The sequence below is a fragment of the Aedes aegypti genome, chromosome 1 (genome assembly GCF_002204515.2).
Source record: "Aedes aegypti strain LVP_AGWG chromosome 1, AaegL5.0 Primary Assembly, whole genome shotgun sequence".
In the NCBI taxonomy this organism is placed as follows: domain Eukaryota; kingdom Metazoa; phylum Arthropoda; class Insecta; order Diptera; family Culicidae; genus Aedes; species Aedes aegypti.
In genome coordinates this window covers 28,127,951-28,144,968 of record NC_035107.1, presented here as the reverse complement: position 1 = coordinate 28,144,968, position 17,018 = coordinate 28,127,951, and the positions used below count along the sequence as shown (strand labels likewise).

Here is a 17,018-nt window from a genome sequence, read left to right as displayed (position 1 = left end):
GTTGCTGTTACGACAACCTAATAGATAGTCATACATATCATTTTTCCAATCTCGTCCCATTGCAGTGCTAATCCTTATTGTTTTTAACAATGATCTATTGTACCTTTCTACAAGGCCATTCTGGAATGGTGCGTATGGCACGGAGTGATTGCATTCATTTTACAAAAAATCGCGAACTCTTCCGGAGAGAATGGTGGGCCATTATCGCAGACTACTTGTTCAGGGTACCCAAACCTAGCAAAAATCATCCTTAGCTTGAAAATTGTTAGTTTTGCCGTTGTTGAAGACATAATTTCTACTTCTGGATATCTTGAATAGTAATCTACCAACACTAGCAAATGTACTCCGTTTCAAACTTCAGTGAAATCCAAAGTTAGTTTACGCCACGGGCCATCAGGAATTTGTGTTCTACTTATAGGCTCGACATCTGGTTCCGAAACAAGTAGACACTCTTTGCAAGAATTCACATAAGATTTCACCATCGTATCTATTCGAGCCCATACTTTTTCTCTAAGCCGTTTCTTCATAGCATCTATCCCTAAATGGGGTTCATTGGCTAGTTGCAATACTCGTTGTTGCAAAATCCGTGGAATGACAATTTTGTGCGCTTTCAACAAAATTTCACCATCTGTTGATAAGTCATTAGCAATTGTTTTGTACTGACTTAATGTTTTCGGCAATCCTTTCACAGGAAATGGTAACCATTTAATGAGTTCGTCGATCTCTATGTCCTTTTTAGTCGCTTCTTTAATCTCAGCTATAGGTATAGCTACAGGACACGAATCTGCTGACACTTGACATATAATACGTTCGCTTTCTTCATCAAAACTTTTCACAGAAATGTCTTTTCCATGACAAAGTCTTGAAAAGGGATCAGCCAAATTCGATTTTCCTGGCCGATATATAACTTTATAATCATAGAACATCAATCGAAGCTTTCATCTTTCAATTCTAGCACATTGCCTTGCGTGATCACCGAAAATAGAGACTAGTGCTTCTCGAACTTCGAACTTAAGCTTCGGTTTGTGCGTAACGTCGTTCTACTTCTGAAAGTGTTTTAGAGGCGTAGCTTATAACTTTGTAGTTTCCATCTTTAGATTTTTTAAAAAAGGACAGCCCCGAGGCCAACTGGACTGGTATCCGCAACTAAAAATGTTTCCAAGTCAGGGTCGAAAAATGCTTATGTTTCATTTTTAGCTAAACTGGATTTTAGACGTTGAAAGGCAAGTTGATGCTCCTCTTTCCATTGGAAAGGTGTACCTTTTCTTGTGAGAGCATTTAACGGTTGGGCAACGGTAGACAGATCTGGTATATAGCGACTCACGAATGTGACTAGACCAAGAAAGCTTCTAAGTTCCTCGGCTGATTTCGGTTGCCGGAATTTCGTTACTGCGTCGAGTTTTTCATCTGATACTCTTATACCTTCAGATGATAAATGGTAGCCAAGAAAATCTAATTGGTCCACATTCTCTACCGTTTTGGATTCATTCAACAAAACGTTTTTCTCCCGAAGACGAGCACGAACAAGTTCAGTGAGATTCTACAATATAATACAAGATGTTCAAAAATAATTGAAACTGTTCTTGTGTAAATATAAGTTTATCTTTAGAATGTCAATGTTAGGTGCAAAAATCAAGATATCATCTATAAAAATGATGAGCCAGGGAAATTCGCCGAGAATCGTTCCCATACATTTTTGGAATAATTCTGGGGCAGCCGATAAGCCAAAGACTATCCTTTTATATCGCATCAATCCGAGTGGTGAAATAAATGTCGTAATGTAACGGCAATCGTCTGTGAGTAGCAATTGATGAAATGCTTGTTTTACATCAAGTTTAGTGAAGACTTTACTTCCTCTGAGTTTACTAATCATTTGATCCATTGATGACGATTGCTTTATTCGCTTGTCGTAAATCTATTATAATTCTGACATCATCTGAACTTTTCCTTTTCACTAGCATGGGAGAAACCCACTCTGATGCTTCATAAACTTTTTCTATTATACCATGACTTTTCAACTCTTTTAATTTTAAAAGAGTAATCTCTTCCAAAGGTATCGGTATACGCCTATATGCCTGTCTTACTGGTGTTACCGTTCGGTCTATTTTGATTGAAGCACACATATCTAGTTATGGAAGTTTCATAATTTAATCCATTTTTGATGTAATTTAAAATTGTTCCTTACCTTTAATATGAGGCAGCTCATCGGAGGACACAGCATGGAGGAACTTGACAACTCCAAGCTTTTCTGCCGAATTTCCACTCAACAACGAACATTTTCCATTTTGAATCACATGAAGCGTACTGATACAACTCTCAGAACCAACCTTGATTTCAGCTTCAACTTCACCCAGCACCGTCAACGGTTTTTGGCTTCCATATATGCTTAAGCTTAATAAGCTTATAAGCTTGAAAAATTTTCTCGCTGCCCTTGCGCACATCGTATGCGGTGAATCCAGTTCGTTTCAGTATTTTCCAATCTTCTTCACTAAGGACATCCTCATCAGTACCAGTGTCCACTACGAAACAGATGTTCACGCCGCCAACAGCACCATTCACTCTTCTCTTTCCAGAAAGGTGGAACAGCTCGCGCGCTTCCACGTTGTTGGTTACGTCATCTACCTCACGAACAAACTTGAGTCTCCGGTTGAAATCCATCGGTTTATCTTGTGGCTTCTTGAATTTTCGGTCAAAATGTTTCATTGGTTTTCTTGACCTTCGACAGCAGCGAGCGTAGTGGCCTGGCATTCTACACAAATTACAATGTGAATCACGAGCTGGGCACCGGTTATTCTAACCGTGATTTCCAGCACACCTGCCACACAACTTCTGGACCTTCTTACAATCAGCAACGTTCAACTCCTCAGCCGGAACAATTGGCAGGGCACTTCGAAATTCCTGAACTTGATGCTTCACTGATTCGTTAGTTCGACCAATCTTCAGCATTTCTTCCAGCGATGTATCAGCCTTAAGATATTTGGCTCTGAGCTTGTCGCCTTCCGTCGTAGCAAACACGATTTCTCGCGAAACTTTACTAAAGGACCTATCTAACATTGAGAGGCTCTCTTTGTTTACTTTCTCTTTAATCAATAACTGAGTCACATTAACCTATTATGTTGCGATTTTTGTATTAAACGCTAGTCAAAGAAACTGCCTTTCGATCTATAGTGAAAAACTTCCCAAAAGCTTCAGTATTTCACTGTTATAATCGAAAGATAGAGAGAGAGGAGAAAATCTCTCATTTTTACATAGGTCCTCATGGGGCAAGATACTCTTTAATATTGGTATTAATATCCGTTAATACGGATTAATATATATTATTTTTATGATATCATCGAGTTACCTACGATTTCCCTAAATACATCTGACAGAAGTATCTTGAATTTAATTCAATGGGGGGTTTATAAACAAGGGGCTAGGGATCGTGGATTGTGTGTCTTGCCGATCTGACATACTATAGGAGACAAATTGTTGCGGAATGGCCCGGAGATCGTAGAAAGATGTGGGACATTTATGACAATGGAGCTTCACTGAATGTGATGCATCGTATAAGGTGCCAGTCTCCTTCTAGCCAAACTAGCAAATGGATGTTGGAATCAAACAGTGTGGTCTATGTTGCATCGGACGGATTTCTCATATATTTTGCTCAGACGATCTGACGATAAACACAACTTGTTTTTTCACATAAATAATCAATTTGCCTTGGCAACTCCGGCAACAGGCAAACAGCAAAACTCCATGCATACTTGATAATCTTCTCAATATCAATATTAATATCATTAATAAATATTAATATTTTAATATTGGATCTAGTGTCCTGCCCCATGTAGGTCCTTTAGTAATGTTCAGCGAGATTTGGTCCATCATCATTTCTTCAATTTGCTCACCGAAACCGCACAGTGACGCCTGAGATCGTAAACTGATCCAACGTCTCATGAGAGTTAAACTGGAGTTGTTGAAATCTGAATCTTTCGTAACGCAATGACATCCGGGGAGCGTAATAGTTGTCCAGGATTTCCATGGCCGCCCGGTAAGGATTATCTAGCAAACAACCTCCATCCGTGCCAACATTTTGGACAATCTTCCTAACATCTGATCCACCGAAACACATCAGTGCACGATACATCTCTCCATGGTCATCGATTCCTTTCAATGCCAAGTACGAGACGAACTGATCTCTCCAGTTTTCCCATCGAGTAGACGTTGGATCATCACCATTTTCTACGAAAGGTGTAATGCTGAAATGAAGCTGTAAATTGAAAATGACACAACAATCGAGTGAGCATTGATTGTGCTTTGTCGGATTTGATCACGGGTTTCTTTCAACAGTTACCATGGAGATCAGTGAAAATTTCCAAACAGTTTTTCTCTGACGGACTAGAATCATTCAAGGATTCCCTTCGTCATCTTTTCCTGCGGACTAGAATTCGTAATTCTCTTCGCTTGTGTACCAGGTATACGGACTGGATTTCTCCCTTCGTTGTCCTGGTTTTATTTGCGGACTAGAATTTTGCATTCCCTACGCCGGTGGACCAGGTATACGGGCTGGAATAATAAATTCCCTTTGTTGTCCTGGGTTTCAATTGCGCACTGGAATTCTGCATTCCCTACGCTAGTAGACCAGGTATACGGACTGGAACTTGTCATTCCCTTCGTTATCCTGGGTTTCGTTTGTGGGCTGGAATGTAACATTCCCTGCGCAGAAGAACCGAGTTCACGGTCTAGAATCACGATCGTTTCATGTTGCTTAGTGATTTCATATTTGGAAATTTCCAGCGGCAACAATACAAAATATCACTATTATAGTTACCGTAGCAATTTTTCCTCCAACGCTTGATTGTTGGGTTTTGGAATTATGATCTTGAGGGGAGCTTCTATTTTCACGGGAGCTTCCAGACACTTCGCAGCCGTTTTTCCTACGGAAACTTAACCTCGTTCGCCAATATAATGGTGCTAAATAAAAGACGACTTCTCGCTTCGGTGGTAGAATACAAGTGACAGATTTATTCTTTTAATAATCTTAGCCTACTATGATGATCTCTCATTCTTGCTAGCCTACTACAGGAATCAATGGCGTCCTGCATACTAGTGGAACGACAGATAGAGCATCCTTTGCGCAGCCTGCTTATGAGCCAGAAGATGCGTGCAAAGAGCTAGATCCGAGGCCAGCATGGAAGAGCGTAAAGTGACCTACCAACTGGCCAAAGCCGCGTTCAAACGGTAAATAGCGACGAGTAAAACAAACTGCTACAAGTGTTGTGCCAGGAAGCTGACGCAAATCCCTGGGGAAACGCCTATCGAGTAGTGATGGCGAAGATCTTGGGCCCAGTTACCCCAGCTGAAACGTGTCCTGACAAACTGAAGGAGATAATGAACGGTCTCTTTCCTACGCATGCTCCAACCGCGTGGCCGCCCACACCGTACGCTGACGTAGATGAAGAAAATGCCGGTATACAAGTGTCAAACGCCGAGCTGATAACACTTGCGAAAGGATAGAAGCTGAATAAAGCTCCCGGACCAGATGGTATCCCTAATGTAGCGCTAAGGGCAGTAATCTTGGCATTCCCAGACATATTCAGGACTGCGTTGCAGAAGTGTCTAGCGGAAAGCTGCTTCCCAGACCGATGGAAGGTGCAGAAGCTGGTGTTGCTGCCAAAACCGGGAGAACCGCCAGGAGATCCTGCTTCATATAGACCAATAAGCTTGCTGGATACTCTTGGCAAACTTCTGGAGAAGGTCATCCTCGGCAGGCGAGAACGGATTGTCGAATTGGCAGTTCGAATTCCGTTAAAAGACTTCAATGGTGGATGTCAATTGAAGTCACGGCGGGAGTTCTTGTGATAACTGGCGAGACTGCGGAGGGGGTGGAGATGCTGACGGCGGAATCGCTAGACACCATTGAATCGTGGATGACTGGAGTCAAGCTGCAGTTGGCTCATCATAAAACGGAGGGGGTGCTGGTCAGCAACTGCAAGGCGGTTCAGCAGTTGAAGATCAACGTCGGAGGACACGCAAGCCCATCGAAACGCTCTCTGAAGCACCTTGGTGTAATGGTCGACGACAGGCCTAAACTTCAACAGCCACGTAGACTATGCTGCGAAAAGGCAGCGAAAGCAGCTAACACCGTAGAAAGGATCATGCCCAACATTGGAGGACCAATAAGCAGCATTTGTCGTCTAACAGTATCAGTGTTGCTCTAACTCTCAAGAGCACGTGGACAAACGCTATGACCGATTGAATGAATTGCTTACCCATAGTAATTCCCATACAAACTTTGATGCAAACACGATTTTTTGAACCACCTAAATAGGACATACTTCTAATTGTACACGGAAGTACGTTCCATTTATTTTATGATTTCTGATAAAATCTTGAGATTTTCTGTCATCATTACAAAAGTTAGTTTCTTAGTTGTATTGGAGACTAAAAGTTTTTCTTAGATTTAATCATAATACTAGAAATACCAATAGGCTGGGTATAGAATCGAGGTAGTAAGAGAAGAAGCTCCATAAGCTGTTTAACCTAAACAGTATTTGAAATAGAGAATGGTGAACGCTCTCACCCCGTAACACACGACACTTACCCCGCCCGGTAGCTTCCCGCTGCCTCCGTCGCCGGAACTGATCGTCCCCCAGGAAGCACAGCCACAGCTGCTTCCAGCGGGGTTCCTTCGGCGGTTCGGTCTGCGTCGTTCGCTCCATGGTCGACAGATGCGACGTAGTCGCCTTGAACATATGCTGCGGATCGTTGTAGATGGGACAGATCAACGAACTGCGCCTCCGTGCCGCCATCAACCGCTGCGGTGAATCGTGGATCGAAGCCGTCCGCGATCGAATCATTCCTCCTCCTGGTGCTCCTCCTATGGTGCTTCCTCCGCCTATGATGTTCAGCCCGATCTCCACCACGTTGTCGATGTCCTCCCATTCATCTTCGTCCAGCGGGATCTCGCCACTACCGACCTTGAACAGGAAATATGGGGAATCAATTGTAGTTAACATGAATTTATTGATACACTGAAATCTCCATTTACGTAAATTAAATTTACGTTATATTATGTATTTTTATGTCTTCTTGGATTCACGAACTCCTTGGCTATCTAGGATTAACCAAGAGAGCCAACTGATAACAGTTATGGTCATGAAAATCTTGAATAACCCTAAACAGTTGTTGAGCTCAAATCTTGACAGAGTATAATCAAATAAGCTCGTAAAGGAATCAATCTTGTTTATCACCTTTCAAAAGATCACTGACTCAGGGTGTCGACTCAATTTTGAAAATAAAATTCCCTGACTTTCCCTGACCTTCCAGTCGTTTTCCAGAAAAATTCCAGACCATGCTGATTTGTTGGTTTGGTATGTTTTAGATCGTATGAAACTGAGAAAAAGCTTTTACTTAAATACACATGTCAGATAACTTTCTCGTGCGTTTATTCAAGATGATATGATAATTGATTATTTACTTTTAAACTTCATAATTCATAGCAGTAAAAGTTAAGTATAAGCTCAGAAAATTCTGAGTCACGTATTGACCATATCATTTGGAACTTTCAAGCGCAAAATATACATTTAAAATTGTAAAAAAGAAGTACTCCGATACTAAACTACTACTGGAGCTTGCTTGTCCGTTGTCTAGTGTTAAGTTACAGTCTGTCCAGCTAAATAACTGAAGACGGTCTCCGTGTCTTCATATAAAAAATACTTCTTCAGGGACTTTTCTTCACTTCTCCCATAAACTCCTTATTTTTTTTTTTGGTGGAAGAATCTAATTTTTGTACAATGTAACAAAACCAGAGAAGTTTTTTCTTGTTAGTGTGATCAAGGAAGAGTCCTTTTACATATCAGAACGATTGTCAGCCATTCAAAATTCACTAGATTTCACAAAAGTGTTCATGTTGCCTGATACTATTTCGTCCCAATGGATCATTGAAATAACTAAAACGGCCGCTATGGAAAGTATAGATAGCGCCACCGTAGCCTCGTGTGTTTGACAGAACATCAATGCTGTCAGAATGTTAAATTCCATACACAGTGGCGCCTTTGTTTTGTGCGGTGAGCACTTGCAAAATCTACCTTCAATGATCCATTTTCGAACTAGTTTTTCAGACATTTAGTGTGACTATCATTACCGTGAATGAAAGCAGCACGTCGTACTTATATAAATTTTGAACACTAGCCGAGGATTTCTGAATTTGAAAAATGAATCATTATTAATTTTTTAGGTTTATTACAAGAATACGTCAAAAGAATTTTTTTTTCAGGAGCCGCAAAGAATTTTTTGGATAATGTTTTCATTTTTTCATAGAATACTGCCAACAGCATTTCACGATGGTTCGTTACAGGTTATTTATTTTACCTAATATTTTAGGATCGGATCATATCATATCGGATTTTTTTTCCCTGAAGAATTCATCAAGACATTTCTAACAGAATGCATTTTGGGATTGAATAACGCTCCAATAACAAGTTTTCAGATACTCTTCTTGAGTTTGTCGTATCTTTAGCAAAGCTCGGAGAAACTCCTCTAAGAATTTTTCTATGAGTATCTCCACGTAATCTGTCAAACTGTCAAGACACATATTCCTTGAAAACAAATTCCGCAAATTTTAGCTTTCAAGCATTTTCTGGAATTTCATAAGAATTTCGGTTGAAGAAGGATCTTAAGAATATCTGGATAGTTTCATGAGTATCCTAGAAAAAAAAACAAACTGGACATATTTGTTAGTAAGCTGTAAAAATCCTGAAGTAACGTTTGAATTCTAATTCAGGAAATTTAAAAAAAAATTTGGAAATTTGAAATATAGCAAAATGGAAAAATTGGAATTGAAAGAGATAGCCAAATGAAAAAATATCAGTATAAGAGCACTTTGCGATATTATCTTAATACGTACTATTTCCAGCAACAACCTGATAGAAAAAAAAAAACAGTAAATATCCTGTTCTACAGATTTGTTCTCTTCAAATGAGATGCTTTATTGTTTTTCCTCTATTTATGGTTTTACCAGTTTTACTAAAATATTGAGCAAACTCGTCAAAATTGACATGATTTCATGAAGTGAACTCCATTTTTTCTCAAGATTTTGAGAAAAATAAGCGAAACTAGGCAACGAGTTGATTTAGGAAACTTTAGAACTAAATATTTTTGGAGCGGTCCACGCCAACTTCGAAGAGTACTGTTGATGCTTTTCATTTTAGAAAAATTTAGATTTTGGGGATAAGTATAAGTAGTAAAGTACAGTTCACTCTACAATGCATTTAAGCATTTGCTCTATGATGCACTGCATTTTTGAAAGATGGATTACCATCTTTTTCCATTATTCGTTTTAAATTGCAGACAATCAACTTGATTGATGTTATAGTAATTACATTTTTCCCTGACCTCTAGTGAAATTCCCTGATTTTCCCTGACTTTCCAGGTCAAAAATTAAATTCCCTGACATTCCCTGACTTTCCAGGTTTTTCCAGGTAGTCGACACCCTGCTGACTACGCTTGTTGATTTGAAGACCTTTTTTTGGATAACTGAGTCGTTGAACTCAGAAGCGGTGTGGCACGTCATCGTCATCAGACGTTCTCTTAGAAGCTCTGCGGTTTTCTCCCAAGTACCGACTACTCAAATCGCGTTCGGTGTCGATTTTCGGTGGTGAAAATGTGTTATGTGAATGTCGTCGGAGTGAAAAGCATATAAAAAATGTAATATATATTATATTGAAAGAATCAGCTACAAAAAAAACTTAATTGATTTGAAATCTAGGCATAGTAAGGATTTCTTCAGTGAAAGACGGCCTAAATTTTGAAAGTGTTAGTGCTAACATGCGAAGCTTCAAGAGTGATCCGAACACAAGCTGTAGGGAGAGTGTATGGGTGCGGTGGTTTCGGAGAGCATGAGCTGATGCTATATGATCGGCGTCGCTAGTGGCCGGCGTCGAGAAAAAAAAAAATATGATAAATTTAAAGTGGGAGTGCAGGCGGCGGATGGGGGAATGAACAAAGTATTTTGTTCATTAGTGTGTGCAGGTGGCATAATAAATGTGTGTGTACTTTTTCGAAAGCGTAATGTGGTGGTTGTTTTCTGTATATGTGGGTGAATGAGAAGACATGCAGAAGAAGTCAGAAAATGACGAGAACGTATAGGTGCGGCAACATAGAGCCAGAAAGTTGTGTTTTGAAGAAAAACTAGATCATGTGTGCAATCGTAAATCCAAGGGAAAGAGGCAAAGAAGCAGTACCACAAACCAAGGCCGTCTAAAGGAAACACTCCAACGTTTTTGCATCGTTTTCCTTAATTGGGTGAGATCTTTTCATGTTACGTATCTAGTTATATTCACATATGTTTATTAACCGATTCGGTTCTACCATCCGACATAACGAGCTCGGGATTGTATCTACTCTTAACCGTTTAAAACTAGGGATGGATCTTCAACTAAGCCTTTCATTGTTATGTTATATTTTGTGAAGGCTCGATTTGACTGTGATAACGGAAATTTTTCCTCTTCATCAAATAGGTTTCGTGCAAAAAATTAAGCCTTTGCTTGCTGGTGCGCATTTCCTGGTGTGGCGGAGGACTGATGGCAAAAATGACATTGAATCAACAACTTTTTAGATTATATCATTGTTATTAATTTTATGTTAACCACAGACAAACAGATGTAGCACTCGAATTATTTTCAGCGTACTGCAAAATAGCGCTTAATTCTGATATTTATAAGCTGGCCGACGGCTCACCCGTGGTGCTCGCATCACTTTTGTTCGAGTTTGACTTTTGCGCACTACCGTCACCTGGTAACCGGCTAGCCAGACACAGTATTTTTTGCATGGGCGTTAATAATTACGTGACTATGTTTTAAATCGATAATTTTTCTAGCTGTTTATCTGTGGATTAACTCTCTTGAGTTTTCGTTTGGGGTTTAAAAACATAAATCGTAATCTTTGATACTTTTAGGGGTTCAGTATGGGAATGAAGTTGATTACAACACGGAGCGTTTAGGCGATTGGAATCATTCGATTTATATTCTCTTGTTATATATTGTTTATATTTGTCTTTATGTTATATTACATTATGCTATACTATAATCTATTATAATGTTTTATATTACTATAATGCATTATATTACCAGTACCAGGGGAGCGTAGGTCGTGGATGGAGAGAAGCAGTCATGTACCGAGCGAATTGGCGAAAAATTGTAGGCGAGGTTTCATCAAGTTCATTTATGTAGGAACAAATAAATAGTAGTTATAGTATTTTATGCCTTGTTTGATTATACTATTTATATTATTTTGTACATATTTTTGTTGTTCTGCATTATATTCTATTATATTTTATTCTATTGTATTCTATCACATTTTATTGCATTACCGTGCATACACACTATTTAAAACGTTAGCTCATGCAAACTGCAGTGATTTAGGTCCATTGAAACAAAAAGCTTCCGTACGATCAACAGAGTACCAGTATTTTTGTTAAGGCTTTGGACTTTCACTTTATTTCTTCAATATTTATTCATTATATATACATTTAATTAATGGAAATTTGATTTGGTCCAGATATTGTATTCCGGCTGGAGAGAAACCTGTTTCTCGACTAGATACTGTTTACGCGTTTAAATGGCTGTCGAGCATCTCTAGTTTTTCATACTTTCAGTTACTTATTTACATTTACAGGTTTACTCATAACTATTTATGGGTTGAAGTATGATCTCATGTATCTGTTTAAATTTATTCAGTCATAACTTTATAAATTAATAATTTTTATGCATATCATGTAACAGATTCAATCATTTTTGGGTTCACACCACTTATTTTCAATAACCTAATACATATCGCAGCCTTAATGTTCATTTTATGTATTGAAAATAAAATAAACAAAACCGGGCTGTCAAAATCGAGTTCACACTTTACTAATTTTTATAGTTCGATTGCACTTCATAATTATATGTGAGAGTGAGTTCAAAAATTGATTACAGATTTCCTGCAAAGCACCTGCAAACGATTTATTTAATTCATGACATTTGTTTTCAGGAGATATAATGGCAGGAAGCCTTCGTAAAACACATACAATGTGCATTGTCATTATATTTTTTTTCAGGCTTGTTGGAACAATATGTTGTTATGTATTTAATACTAATAATCTTTTATACAACGATTCTAGGTCAAATCATCGAGTTATTTCAAGATTTCTAATATTTTTTCATATTTTAAATTATTGTATTTAAATTTATTACATAACTAGTGGTCCCGGCAAACTTCGTCTTGCCATCAAGTAGGCTGTTGAAAACCAGTACGAATCGTCCCATACAAAATGACAGTTCCGTTCACTCTCGTTATTCCGACTTTCCCGGTGAATATCCTTCAACTTTTATACACACAAACACGTCGGAACCCTTGACGAACAAAATGGAGAGCCATTTCGTAAGCCATTTCGTGACATACAAACACCATTCCATTTTTATTTATATTTATAGATAATCATTTAATTGAATATAACATGGGTGATATTGGGAGGGTGCATCAGGGCATCATTGAAGTTACAGCTGGACAATGGAGTGGAGTGCCAGCCGGAGTCAAGGGTTGAAGTAACCGTAACATCCTTGTAGATTGGTTCTACTATCCCAACAGTTGAAATGGATTTGACGCGCCCTTCTTACAACAAACCATCCCGTGGATAACTTGACAGGTATTGCAAATTTAGTTATACTTTCCGTTGGATCATATTATTGGAAGGAGATTCTCTGTTTCCCGCGGCTTTCGCGTAAGTGTCTCTGCTTACGGGTTCGGCACACCCCATTTTGGCCCTTCATACAATGGTATGTTGAATTCAGATTGATAATGAAAATTGACTGTATTGTTAAGTGGAACCGCATGCAGAGCAAGACTCAAGCTAGGATGGTGGCTACCTACATACATACACATTGTGTAGCGTTGTACTATATCTACTGTTCATAGGTAATAAATAGTTATACAAATAATTCCTTTGGCTCATAAAATAACAGATAATTTTCATTCCTTATAGATACTAGTCCAGTGGAGGTGCACGAATTACTTATTTATAATTGGTTTGTTATACTGATTCATTGGAATAATTCCCAGAAGCATCATGGAGTCATCGGAGATACTAACATAATCATTGCTATTAATATTTCAGCATGTCGTTCTATTCCGGAAATTGTAATTCGTCCTTATTTTGGAGACTACCTAATGAGGTTCAAATCATCACATTTAAAGAATGGAAATTATGAAACATCTATAATCATATCATATACAACTATAAATTCCATTTTATATATTTTATTATAATTATTTCATTTATTATATGCTGGGTATTGAGTGGGTGCATTAAGGCATCAGAGAAGTCACAGATGGACGATGTAGTAGGGTGTCAGCCGGAGTCTAGGAGAATGTGCCGTAACATCATTGCACTACATGCTGCTACAATGACTTTAATGTAATTGTCCTTGTTTACTACATGCTGCATGCATTCAGATGCTGTTTCAATGCGTCATATTTTATTGTTACTACTATTTTATTTTCATAATTTATTATCATATTATTATATATATTATAATGTGTTCTACTATATAACATATCACTATTATTGAATTTATCATGTTTTGGGGAGGGAGGGAGCATCAGGGCATCATTGAATTTACAACTGGACAATGAAGTGGAGTGCCAATCGGAGTCAGGAGGAAAAGTGTTAGTCGTTCGCGTCTAGTACTTTTCTCTCTAACAGTTGTAAAAGATTTGACGCGCCCTTCTTCTAACAAACCTTTCCGTGGAAAGCTCGACAAGTATTGCAAATTCTAATACTCAATCTGTTGGATCATATGGCTGGAAGGAGATTCTCTATTTCCCGCGGGTTTCGCGTAAGTGTTTCTACTTACGGGTCCGCCACCCCCCTTTTGGCCCTTCATACAGCGATATGTTGAATGCAGATTGGTAATAAAATTTAACCTTACTGTTGAGTGGAACCGCATGCAGAGCAAGACTCAAGCAAGGATTGGTGGCTACCTACATACATACAACTGAGTCGTTGAACTCAGAACTTGGTAGAACCTAGCAGTGAGCCTATACGAGCCTTTACATTATATATATTTACACGGCTTATACGAGTTTAAATGTTATTTATAAACCTTCGAGAGATCACTAGTTACGCTTGTAGATCTGAAGACCTGTACCCGCAGGACGTTCAGATAATCTTCAATAGGCGTTGATCTCAAAACATGGTAACTAGAACCAAACTATATGAGCCCGTATGGGTATTATCCTAGTCTGCAAAGCTGTGGAAGGTCACACGTTATGCTTGTGGATCTGATGACCTGTAATCTAAGAGAATCTTGAATCTTGAATCTTGAATCTTGAATCTTGAATCTTGAATCTTGAATCTTCAATCTTCAGTCTTCAATATTGAATCTTCAATCTTCAATCTTCAATCTTCAATCTTAAAGTTTGAAATTTGGTTCTTACGGAGTTCGTAGCTGATTTCTCAAATAAGAGTTATCCATTTACGTACCCCCGACCCATTACGTAAATGGAGGTTTCAGTGTTAAAAACGAGAAGCGATAAGCTATCACGGCGCGTAAAGATTGCTGGTTCTTGAAAAAGGATGCGTATTGCAGTTTGCAGTGTTCAGCGAGTCAGTCGTCATAATGAAGCTGTTAGCGGTGGTTTGTCTTCTTACGATCGGAGTGATCGCTCCAGTACTTGCTGGAACTGTGGTGAGTTTTATAAGGTTAAGTTTCTGAAGAATCAAGAAAAGTGTAGGCTATGAAATTTACAGCGTCCCTTCAGACAACGGAAAAGCGAACGAAATGCCGGAATCGTATGCAACCCAGTAGACGGAAGATGCCTTCTGCCTGTGAAGGACTACGGCCCCATGGTAACGCCATACACGCCTACTATGAAACCATTGACACGGACGAGCATTGTACCGCCGATGGAGGTTACCACAGAAAGACGTCCCAGCCGTAGATCTGAATATCGGAAAAGGTTCCAGCATGGCCGCTTACTGAAACAAGAAGTATGACGCTAGAAGTATTTTGGCTGGGTGCCGTTTAAGTAGTAGTTTACAAAATACCTAGTGCATTTTTGTAATTTTTGTTACAATTATTAAATATAACAATACAAAAGCCGCCATGGTAGCGACAAAACCAAATCTAGTTTGTATACATGCGATCCAGTGTTCTGCAAAAGCCGTTACATATTCTAAGGAATTCGTAAGAACCTCAATCGTAGCCTCTAGGTCTACTCCAGGGATGCCTTTAGGTATTCTCGACCGAATGCTCAAGGGCTATTCTACAAAGACTCCAGATTCGAAGACTCCAGATTCGAAGGCTCCATCTAGGGCTACTCTAGGGAAGCCTCAAAGGCTTCCCAACGGAAGCCTCAAGAGCTTCTCTACGGAAGCCTCAAAGGCTTCTCTACAGAAGCCTCAAGGGCTTCTCTACGGAAGCCTGAAGCCGCAAAGGCTTCTAAACGAAAGCCTTAAGAGCTTCTCTACGGAAGCCTTAAAATCTTCGCTACGGAAGCCTCAAGGGCTTTGTGTGGCCTATGATAACAAATTGATTATTTCCGTCATACTAGTTTACAGTGTACAGAATAATACCGCCGACGCATAGTCGACATACACAGCCGACATGATCATTATTCAAATCTGGCATAGCATAAGTAGGCTGTGATCCAACACCATCAGTTTCTCCTACGGCCGCGCTGCAACCGGTAAGTGATCACGACCCAACTAACAACAGGCCATTTGCGCCGGGTGATTCCTTTACAGAAATTAAGAAGTGCACAATGGCGATCCTGCCAGGTTTGCTAATTGACAATAAAATAGCGTAAACCTGGTTTTCGAATCGAATAAATTAATATTAATCCTTATTTTCTTGAATGGAAATCACCCGGTAACTGGCCTAGTGACTAGTGAAAAAAGTGAGCAAGGTAGAACATAACCAACAAGAAAAAAAATTTAAAATTTGCACTTCATCACGCGTGTGCAAGCGCAACCAGCCAGGTGAAAAAAATGGTGCCATTCAACCGTGTACTCAACCCCAGTGACCACTTATTTTTCGATCTTTATTTCATTACGTTTGAAAAGAAGGATATTAATGTTACCACGGATATTCTGATGTAAATGTTCCCGCATTGAAAAAAAAAGATATCTTTTTCACCGTACTTAGCCACACTCGCAGGCGTAACCATACGAGAGGGTGAACGAAAAAAAAGAAGACATTTTTCGAATGTTCCGTGCTTCGGCCACAGTTGATTATGAATTGTCCACGGCGTGCCCAAAAGTAAAAAAAGAAATAATAATAATAATAATAATAAATATTCTGTGCTTTGGCCACAAAATAAGTGAATTGTCCACGGCGTGACCGGAAGTCCGCAAAAGAAAAAAAATCGTACATTTTGTGCTTTGGATTATCCACGGCGTGACCAAAAGTCCCAGAGGAGAAAAAATATATGTACATATATAATTTTAAAAATTAATAAAATTAAATTGTCCACAGCGTGACCGGAAGTCCGCAAAGTTAGAAAAAATTGAATATTCTGTGCTTTGGCCACAAATAAGTAAAATTGTTCACGGCGTGACCGAAAGTCCGCAACGCAGAAAAAAAAAAATAAATAAATAAAAAAAAAAAAAAATTGCCCACAGCGTGACCGGAAGTTCGCAAAGTAAAAAAAAAATAAATAAATATTCTGTGCTTTGGCCACAAATAAGTAAAATTGTCCACGGCGTGACCGGAAGTCCGCAATGTAAAAAAAAAAAAAAAGACTTTGTGCTTTGGCCACAAACAACTAAAATTGTCAACAGCGTGACCGGAAGTCCGCAAAGTTAGGAATAAAATTGAATGTTCTGTGCTTTGGCCACAAAGAAGAGTAGATTCGTCCATGACGGACCAACAATCTCCAAAATTAAATAAATATATTTAAAAATATATTAAATAAAATGTTTACACCGTGCCCTCAAATCCGCAAAGTCAAACAAAAAAAAAAAATCTGTGCCTTGGCAACTATCAATTAAAGTTTTG

The 17,018-nt window shown here is 38.9% G+C and overlaps 1 protein-coding gene across 2 annotated transcripts in view; it reads right to left on the bottom strand.

The window, feature by feature from the left end:
* LOC5566204 (gamma-aminobutyric acid receptor subunit alpha-6) overlaps nt 1-17,018 on the bottom strand; it is a 130,649-nt gene that overhangs the window by 16,669 nt on the left and 96,962 nt on the right. For both annotated transcript variants that reach the window (XM_021839247.1, XM_021839248.1), the window contains exon 7: nt 6,584-6,959. In XM_021839247.1, coding sequence (XP_021694939.1) covers nt 6,584-6,959 — 376 coding nt within the window. The remainder of the gene's footprint in view (nt 1-6,583; nt 6,960-17,018) is intronic.